Here is a 10,143-nt window from a genome sequence, read left to right on the forward strand (position 1 = left end):
TGAGGTAGTAAATGTAACGCCACCAATGCGGGCTCATCCCCCCTGGTTCCTCCTAAGGTCTGGAAACTTCTCTGCCCTCCTTTTAAGCGGTTGTCAGATGCCAGCCAGACAGCGAGACAACGTGGACCTGATAGCCCTCAGTCTGGTCGGGTACAAGTGTGACTGGTTCACAGCGACAGCAGTCTCCACAAGCTGTAGCGTGTGTTGTATTCCCATTAAGCAGCATTAATTGGCTGCACAAAAGTAGTTTGCTTTAGCAACCACTACTATCAGCCAGTGTTAGGTTGCTTTGAGTTGTGCTGCAGGTCAGAGTAGGAGGGGGGAAAACTGCTTCATGACAATGACTGCGGAGGAGCAGACAAGTGAAGGACAGCACACCATCCCAATGGAGGGAGAGGACATTACGCCAAAGAAAGACGGGGGTGTTTTAAAGGTAAATGTCCAGTGTTTCTGTGCCGCATGTTGATCCAGCTAGCTAAGAGATTAGCCGTGTGCTTGCTGTCTACTCACTCTGCTAGGCTAACGTTAGCTGTGGTTAGCTAGGCTACAGTAAGCACTGTCAATAAAACAGCTAACGTTAGCTGATAAAAACGTAACGCCGTTCATCTGGTTTCCGTTTCATTGGTTTAATTGCTGACTAATTGCCAGGGTGTCAACATCATGGGCACTTTGTCATTTCAAACGTCCACATGTCTAGAAGCTTTTCTAGACCTCTCAATAAAGACACATGCTAAAGCTATTCATGCCGATGGGCACATCTAATATTCATGCACATGCACACATGCACATTTTGAATGAGACATTACAGGTTACGTTCATTCACACTGAAGCATTTGGCAACTTCACCACCTATGATGCAAAACACCAGGTTGCAGAGTGGTTGTACAGGACTGTTGGCTTTATATGTCTGTTGCCAAAATGTTTTTTTGTTTTTTGTTTGTTTTGTTTTTTTACAAATTTCCAACTTTTTTTGTTAATTTCTCTCACTGTCTGCGCATTTTTCCAGCTGGTGAAAAGGGAAGGCACAGGCACAGAGCTGCCTATGACCGGTGACAAAGTGTTTGTACATTATGTGGGCACACTTCTGGATGGTACTCTTTTTGACTCGAGCAGAGACAGGGGAGAGAGGTTCTCCTTTGAGTTGGGCAAAGGTTGGTTCATATCTAGCGGAGACGTGAACATTCACCTGCCATGGTTGCAACAAGCTAGTGTTATTTCATCAAGTCTTCTCTCTGTCTAGGTCAAGTCATAAAGGCATGGGACATTGGTGTAGCCACAATGAAAGTGGGCGAGGTGTGCCAGCTCATCTGTAAGCCAGAGTTAGCATATGGATCTGCAGGCAGCCCACCCAAGATCCCCCCCAATGCCACACTTGTGTTTGAGGTAAGCTTTAGGTTATTTTGATTGTCTAAATACTTTTAAACTATAGTCTTGAGTTTGTAGTTGAACTATACCTTGATCCTATATCAATGAGAAAAGTACCTGTGGATATTCATTTATGTCTGCGCATTTGTAGGTGGAACTGTTTGAATTTCGAGGGGAGGACGTAACTGATGAAGAGGACGGAGGAATTATCCGTCGCATCATCACTAAAGGGTCGGGATATACCAAGCCTAATGAAGGAGCTGCTGTTGAAGGTAAAACATCTAACACTGCTATTTTATTACCGAGATAGAGGAAAATTATCTTAGAGGGGATGCAGCTGTAATGTTTTTGAAGCGTAAAAATATAACAGGATCACCAAAAATCATTAATAGGATAATAATTTAACTAAAGGTGCAGTGTGTAGAATTCAGTGGCATCTAGCGGAACGGACCTGGCAGAAATGGAATATAATATTCACAAATGTTTTAATTAGTGTATAATCACCTGAAACCAAGAATTGTTCTTTTCGTTAACTTAGAATGAGCCCTTCATATCTACATAGGGAGCGGGTCCTCTTCCATGGAGTCTGCCATGTTGCACCACCATGTTTCTACAGTAGCCCAGAATGGACAAACCAAAGAGTTCCACTTGCATTTTTGTCAAGTTTCGCAGCCATCGTGGGTTTTCCTACATACTTGGAAGGGGAAGAGGGAGGGGGATTGGTATTCAGTTTATTGCAATCTGCAGCCTCACCACTAGATGCCACTAAATCCCACACACTGCACCTTTAATATGTAAGAGTGATACGTCTCATTTTAAACAGAGTGTTTATTTTTAGGTGAGAGCCATTCTTGGCGTTCATGCTTTACATGTGAGGACGCTTTTTTTACTCAGGGTTGCTGCACACGTTTTGAAATCAAATTGAATGCTTTTTAAGACCTTGACAGAGAAAATTTAATTTCCTTTCCACAGCAAAACCGTAGCACATTAGGGCTGAGCTTTATGTTTGAAACCAATTTGACAATATTAATAGGAATATTTTTCTGGATATTTTTGTGTCTCCATAGAACAATCATATTTAAAATCACATAATCAAATTAATGGCATTGAAAAAAATGTAATTTCAATTACACTTTGCTTGGAATTGTAAATTTTGAAAACATTGTGTAAAACAATGAGGTTGTTGTAATCGTTCTCACACTCACAGAGCAGGTTATAGTTAATTTTCCCCATTAAGACACACTGGCTCAGGAGCTCTTAACATACAGCATATCTACCTTTCTTCTACTTTAACAGTCCATTAAATCTGTAAACACCAGCTAAGCGGTCTTCAAATTAAAGTCTCCTCCTCCTTCTTATTGGCTGTTGCAGCTCCACACTAGAAATATTATCCAGATTCTAACAGCTATCAGAAATAACAGAGGACTTTGTGTCTTCTCTGAACCCCCATGGCCAACTGTCTTTAGCTTAGCATCATCTGTGCTGTTATGTGTACTTCTCTAATCCTGTTACCTTCGTAAGAACAGGTGGTCTGTGGAGAACCAATTGAAACGCTACCAGAAAAAGAAAAGAGAGAGCTGGACTGAGTCATGACCGAAGACAACAAACCACATTTAAATAAGTGAATCCTGTGGGAGGATATTTGTCATGCAACTAGGCATCAGCTCAAAAATTACGACCTATCATAATTAAAAATAAGACTTTTAGGACATTTTATGACCTTTTTAAATTCTGAAAATCTTATTTAAGACTTTTTGAGGGTCCTCTGGAACCCTGTTATTGAGGCTTTATATGCAACAATGGGTATGAGTACCATTACTTTAGCAATAGTGACAGTACAACTGAGATATCAGACCACAACTGTGAATGAAATGTCCGAGGAAGTATTTCAATCAAGGCTTAAACCATTTAAAGATACCAAAGAGGAATTTGCATTTATGGGTGCTGATACATGACTGTCAAACACTATCGAATCCCTTGTAGGCTTGAAAAGGTGGCTGTGTAACGTTTGTAATTTCATGCCTCACGAAGAACAGAGGCTGGAGTCAGCTTGAGCTCATGTTGGTTAAAATAGATTCCAGTGGTAACAACTTTTTTTGGGAGTGGGCAGAGAGGGAGACTGGCTTCCTTTGGTCTGGTGTTTGTGTAGAGAGGAAATACTATTTGAGTGACAGGCACTAGAGCCAATAAACAAACTACATTAGGTTTAAGGCTACATTCGCACCGACAATAGTACGGCAACAAAGAAACACAGCCTCCTCCTCCATTTCAATATGAAACAACTGTGGTAGCTTAGCAGGAATGCATCAGCAGAGGGGTCTGTTAAAACTTTGTTTTTTTTGTCTGGTTCAGATTTTGCTGCAGTCCACCCCAACATCACCTGATAATTCAATGCGTTGGCCAATTGCACATTGCATGTATAATACCTGCTAGCATCGTGTTAACTCTGCTGTTTACCTGAGATGTAAGGGCAAAGTTTCACTCCAGACATTAATTTCCTCAAATGAGGAGAAACTGCGCTTTCGAACTGGACTTCCAGGTTCCTATTTTATCTTTATCCACCATCTCTGCGCTACTTGTAGCAACAAGCCCACGCTAACACAGCCCATTTTGTGGTTTGGGCAAAACAATGCATGTACCTCCTCCAAAGCTTGACAAGTTCATATGTGAAGATTATAGACAATCATTGTGTTGTGTTAGGATACATTTTTGTAAAAAGAATTGTGTTGAAAACAAAACTGAGTGTATGGATGGAGAATGGACATGTTAATTATTTGAGGGGTTATTGTTTCCCATCATCTAATCCATCGTACTATAAGTGTTATGAATTAAAGCTGCCTATAGCTGCTGTTTACAAACTTTCACAGCCACCTTTTTAATTTGATGTTTGATACTGAAATGCAAACATCTGTGTCATAACAGTGCTTTTGTATTGAATCTTTAAATATCCCTTTCACTCTACAAATAGATTCCCGTTCAACCGGTAAAGCAGCTGTCTTTGTAAACACACATTATTTTTCATCTCAAGCAAGCCTACCTGAGTCTCCAGTTCTACTATATACAAGTGTTATTGATATTGACTAGCAGGAAAGTTGCATGTAAAGGATTAGTTTGTTAAAATAGTTTAAAGATCCTATGTCAGATTGTGGGAGTAATATCTTTACAGTGCATTTACCATCATAAGTTAACTTTGTAAGTTAACAAATCAGGCAATCAATTGCCTGATTTGTAGCAGGAGCTAACCCCAGGATTTTTCTGCCCCTTTCAGTAACGGTGGAAGGTACCTGTGAGGGACGCGTGTTTGACGAGAGAGAACTGAAGTTTGAGATCGGAGATGGAGAAGGTCTTGGCTTACCCGCTGGAGTGGAGAAGGCTATCATGGCTATGGAGCAGGGAGAAGAAGCTCTCTTCACCATCAAGCCCAAGTATGATCACATGTACCATATAAATAAGAGTGTTATGTGGCATTTTTATTGTTGCTTATATTCAACTGTTCATTTTTGCCGCCACAAAAATTAAAATAAAATCAGCAACAGAATTATCCATTCTACTCTAGGATACAGTACACTACACTATAATACTGTTAAGTTAAACTGCAACAGGTAATATGCCATTCATACACCTCATGACAGATAAATAATGATAAATATCTTTTTTTTTTGGTAGGTATGGCTTTGGGAATGCAGGAAATGCAAAATATAACATTCCCGGTGGGGCAACGTTGCAGTACAAGATCAAGCTGGCAGCCTTTGAGAAGGTTAGACTGATCTTGTTGCTGTGCTGTAAACACAAGTTGGCTTTACTCTGCCAATTATATGTTGGCTTTGCATATCAATTTTTTCTTTAAAAAAGTGACTAATATCTGTTTTGTTTACTTTAGGCAAAGGAGTCATGGGAGATGAACGCAACAGAGAAGCTGGAACAGAGTGTCATTGTCAAAGAGAAGGGCACACAGTATTTTAAGGTATGCAGGGATGTGTTTGCAAAGTACACAGCTTAAAAGGAATTTTAAGATGCATGAATACTGTGTTCTAACGCATTGATCTCATATGTTACAGGAGGGAAAATACAAGCAGGCATCAGTGCAGTATAAAAGGATTGTTTCATGGCTGGAACATGAATCTAGTTTGTCAGAGGAGGATGAGAAGAAAGCGAAAACATTACAACTGGCTGCACATCTGAACTTGGCCATGTGCTTCCTCAAACTTCAGGAGCCAAACCAAGCTCTAGAAAACTGTGACAAGGTACCTAAAATCTATGGTATATACTTGGGTTGGATGCATTTAACTAATTCAGTATTTAGCAGGCAAGAGACTCTTAAGCACCTTTCACACATGCAGTCTATTCCTGAAATGTTCAGGAACATTTCCTGCATGGAGTCATGTGTGAATGGGAGCAGGGACGGATATTCAGGGTAATCTGTACCACCAATTTCCCACCTCAAGACCTAGTAGCATTTCAGGTGGATGAATGTTGTGAATGAAAGCAGTAACATTGAAGGGACAAGCACATAAAAGGTTGCGTCCGTCTGACGAAAGAGGCTTTTCACGTGTAGCGAGCGAACCAATCACAAGACTTAATGTGTGGGTGACGTACTGCAAGTGAGGTGGCGCTTGGTTTTGGCTCGTCTGTTTTCAACATGGCGGTCGTGTCACAAACTTTCTCATATTACGGCTAAACAGTACAATAAAATATGTGTTTTAAAAACATTTGAGGTGAGAAATAGGCAATGCAGTAACTGAATCTTGATTCATATTTGATCAGGACTGCCTAGTTTGAAAGTTTGATCTGATGAGTACTGTTGAGTTTTATGGCGGTTGGCATCCGTAAATGTTGCATTACCACCATTTGGTTGACTGTCCCTTGCCCTGTCTATTTGGGCATTGCCATGGCATGTGTGAAAAGGCGCAAGATGGAAATGTTCCTGAATGTAGCAGCTTGTGTAAATAGTGAAAATCACTAGCAGTGCCTGAAAGGTTATCCTAGTAATTTACTGGGAGCTATGTGTGAAAGAGGCTTTAGAGTGACCTTTATTCTTTAAGTATTATAATTTAAAAAAAAAAAAGTTTTTAATACCATTGCTGATTATTTGTGGTTAAATACTGTTATTATAATTGTCATTATAGGCTCTGGAGTTGGATGCATCCAATGAGAAGGCTTTGTTCCGGAGGGGAGAGGCGCTGTGTGGTATGAAGGAGTTTGACAAGGCAAGAGACGACTTCCAGCAAGTCGTTCAACTGTATCCTGCCAACAAGGCTGCCAAGAGTCAGGTATGATGCTGTGTGTCTTCAAGGATAATTCCAACAACTTTGAACTAGGGCCCTATTTTGCTAATTTTGACAACATCGCAAGTCAGTTTGTTTGAAACCCTGTTTCAGCATAGAGCTATTATCCTGCCAATCAACAAAGGGCTCTACTGTAGGAGTGGAGCATAAAATCATCCAGTTAATCTACTGATTTTTGTTTCTTTTGTTTTTTTTTATGGATATATTTTTGTACCTTCATCAAAAGTTAAACTGGCATGTGTGGTACCATTAGATGAATTATTATTATTGTTATTATTATAACTGGCATGAGCTCATTTGGCAAGTAAATTGTTGCTGCTGCAGTTGCGTGCTGGCTACGGATAATGTGAAACTACCAGTTGTAATTTAGAGGTAGGATAGTTGAGGAATTTTTGGTGCACTCTGACAAAGCCTAGTCGAAAATATTCCTAATTATCCTTCAGCCCCCTATTAAATTGGTCATAAAGTAAATATACACCTGGTTTTAATATCTTTTGGCTGTAGCTGTACATGTGTGTGTGTGATATCTTAAAATAAGGCTGCCTGACATCTCCTTCATTATATCCTGCTAGGTGGTTCTTTGTCAGAAATACATTAAGCAGCAGCATGAGAAGGACAAACGCATCTACGCCAACATGTTCCAGAAGTTTGCAGAGAGGGATTCAAAGGTGAAAGATTGTCTTTTTCTTCAACAACCACAAGAGGGTGGGATAGCCATGTTTTTTTAGATTGCCAAACTGACTGGAAAGTGAGAAATTGCTGATTTAATTTGTCTTTTTTTTTTTTTTTTTTCTCTCTCTCCTCATGAGCAGAAAGAAGCAGAGAAGATGAAGGGCGACACCAAGGAGAACGGCAACGACAACATGGAGGTTGAGAACAGAGAAAAGGAAGTTGAGAGTGAAGCAAAAGCGTAAATGTTTCAGATGATGTGACTGTATTACGGTTCATCTGTACTTCAGACTTTTGTAACTTCAGCCATTTGTGTTTAAGGAGTGACTGTTGAAATATGTGTGTGTGAGAGCGAGCGTGTCAACGAGAGCACTGACTTATGGGCGCGTCTTTGCTGGCTTTCTTTGTGTCCGGGCTTTTTGCTGTGGCAGCTAGCCGAGCGGGTGGGGCTTACCCAGCTGATGGCACTGTTGGGACGTGGTTTTAATAAATGAATTGTGTGCCACCACCCCACCCCCGAACCCTTTCAACCCACAGCTTTGAACTGTGCATGTGTTTTCATAGCTTTTTTTTTTGTTTTTGGAGGTGGGTGGGGGTGTAGGGAAAAGAAGTGCATCTAGGTGTTTTGTGCAGAATATCAACCCCTCACCCGTCAAGGGCTAGACCATTCACCTTGCACTACCCTCTGTCCTCTACCCCTCCTCACGTTTTTTTTTTTTTTTTTTTTGCTAATCCATCCAACCCTCCTCTCATGGGCCTACTGATCAATTTCTGGAGTTGTGATGGCTGTGTTCTTAGATTTGATGTGTTTTGAATGTTAGTGTGCCTGTGTCCCAAAAGTAAGTATGTAGCAGCACTGTGGATAGGTGGAGTAATAAGACGTTAGCCTGGAATAGCTGTCGGACTTCAAGCTTCTCTCTCATTCTAAAGATGGAGCGCCCTTTTAGCCCCCCTCCCCCCCAGGGTACAGGACTGTTTACCTTTTTTGCTTTGGAAATATTGACTTTGTACTTATTTTTTTTCCCCTCAGTGTTGTGCTTGTGATTTCTGTATTGTTCTCAAAATGATGAATACAACAAACTGGAATATGTGCATTTTAAAGCAGCTAGTAACGACATTCATTAGCTTCTCCTGGACACACTCAAGTAATGAACAGTTCAGTCTTAGTCTTAATTTACTGTATTAAGTACTTGTACGAACGTGCGCACATCAGATTCAGGCTGTTAAAAAGACTGTGCGCCAGAGGAAGATGTGAGCCCTGTTCCATTTTAGTCAACAGCACCTGTATAGAGGGGCAGAAACTAAACTAGGGGGCTAATTTAAAACAGAGCTGTGGGTCATGTGTTGAGTTTATATTTGTCTGTTGGAAGGGTCACTGCTTGGTCTGGCTTGACCAAAGGATATAATAAACAATAGCTATAAAGTGACTGTGTGTGGTATTCTTGACTGGTGCTTCCTCACAGTTTCCAGTTAGTATCCAGCACTTTTCCCCCTGTCCTGTCTACTGTTCATAAACCAGATGCTGTTTGGGAAAAAAAAAAATCTTTCCAAACTATATAAAGAGAACTTGTCAGATGTGAGTTTGACATCATTGAGGGCAAAATTAAAGAATCTGCTGACAGTTAACAGGACTAATTCCAGCTGCACTTTTATACTTGATGATGAGCAGCGTGTTCACACATGTGGTCTTAAAGCACCTTTTATGAGTGATATTTTAGATAATTAAGAGATTAAGTTCAGTTTTTTTCATGAGTTTATATGTAGATTTTAAACCCAGTTGTAGATTTGATCAGTCTCAGCATGATATTGCAATATCTCACATATCTAACAAGTCTAGGTTTAGATATGAAACTTGTTCCACGGGAAAATAAATCTGCAACAATCGTGATAATCAAGTAAGCAAAGCAAAAATGCCTAATATGGTTCCAGCTTCTCGACTGTGAAGATTTGCTACTTTCTTTGTTTATTATGATGGTAAACTGAATATCTTTGGGTTGTAAACTGTATGGTCAGCAATTACAGTACTATGTCAGTTTGCAGTGTGAGGAATTTCAATGGCCATCATAATTATTTTCTATTATTATAATAGATGATGAAAATGGTCATTAATTGCACCCTCAAATAGATTTGCATAGGGGAAATACTTAAGTTTTGATTGAATGGCATCATTTGTCAGCATTTTTTTTTTTAGGGGAAGGGGGGTTGAGTGTTTTGAAGATGCCCAAAATATGTGATATATGTATTTGTGAGTCAAAATACAGTATTTGACCCAGTGTGTATCTGTGGTAGTCTGGAGGTCAGAGTCTTCTTTTCCCGAGGACAGAGATGATCTGATGTGATCCTCCAGCTCTCTCTCACAGGGACACCGGTGTCAGTTTACGGATGTGATGTGATTATACCAGCCAGCGCCGCCTGTTCCCTACAGGTGGATGATGAAACAAAGTGGAGCTTTTAATTATTCATCTGCACTACTTGATTTACCCCGCACAAGGTGTTTTCTTTGTTTTGAGAATATCAGATTTTGCTGGTTCCTTGTTTTGTTTTGAGGCATACTGTAGTCTCCTATATAAGAAGGCAGGTGTAGGAGCAGCACTCACCCAGGAGAGTCCCTTTTTTTTTTATCAGAGCAGCAGGTGCCACATCTCTTTGTTCTGTTTACCTGCTTGACAATGGAAAATAAACCACAGGAGAATGGATGTAAAATGGACATGCAATTACACCTAAGGTGCAGCGGCCTTTTTTCATTGCAAGGTTCTGTTGAATTACGTGACACTCCCAACACAATATTTCCTTCTTTCACTTCCTTTCTTTATTTTTGAGCTAA

General features: G+C 40.3%; 1 protein-coding gene and 1 long non-coding RNA gene across 2 annotated transcripts; one reads left to right on the forward strand and one right to left on the reverse strand.

Moving 5' to 3' along the window:
- Nucleotides 1–59: 59 nt before the first annotated feature.
- fkbp4 (FKBP prolyl isomerase 4) lies at nt 60–8,746 on the forward strand. The gene is made up of 11 exons (XM_042411440.1): nt 60–433; nt 1,007–1,151; nt 1,241–1,383; nt 1,517–1,637; nt 4,634–4,790; nt 5,032–5,122; nt 5,246–5,329; nt 5,424–5,609; nt 6,492–6,635; nt 7,223–7,318; nt 7,463–8,746. The coding sequence occupies exons 1-11, from the start codon at nt 335–337 to the stop codon at nt 7,562–7,564; spliced, it is 1,368 nt and encodes a 455-aa protein (XP_042267374.1). The 5' UTR covers nt 60–334; the 3' UTR covers nt 7,565–8,746.
- On the reverse strand, nt 8,343–10,138 carry LOC121897133. The gene is made up of 2 exons (XR_006096192.1): nt 9,917–10,138; nt 8,343–9,738 (listed from the first exon to the last, which is right to left on the reverse strand). It is a non-coding gene; the product is annotated as an uncharacterized LOC121897133 (long non-coding RNA).
- Nucleotides 10,139–10,143: the final 5 nt, after the last annotated feature.

The sequence above is a fragment of the Thunnus maccoyii genome, chromosome 5, assembly GCF_910596095.1.
Source record: "Thunnus maccoyii chromosome 5, fThuMac1.1, whole genome shotgun sequence".
NCBI classification, from domain to species: domain Eukaryota; kingdom Metazoa; phylum Chordata; class Actinopteri; order Scombriformes; family Scombridae; genus Thunnus; species Thunnus maccoyii.

Coding starts and splice junctions, on each gene's coding strand:
- fkbp4 (XM_042411440.1), top strand. CDS start 335: ATGACAATGACTGCGGAGGAGCAGACAAGTGAAGGACAGCACACCATC. Junction 1,638..4,633: donor TGAAGGAGCTGCTGTTGAAG/GTAAAACATCTA, acceptor TGCCCCTTTCAG/TAACGGTGGAAGGTACCTGT. Junction 6,636..7,222: donor ACAAGGCTGCCAAGAGTCAG/GTATGATGCTGT, acceptor ATATCCTGCTAG/GTGGTTCTTTGTCAGAAATA.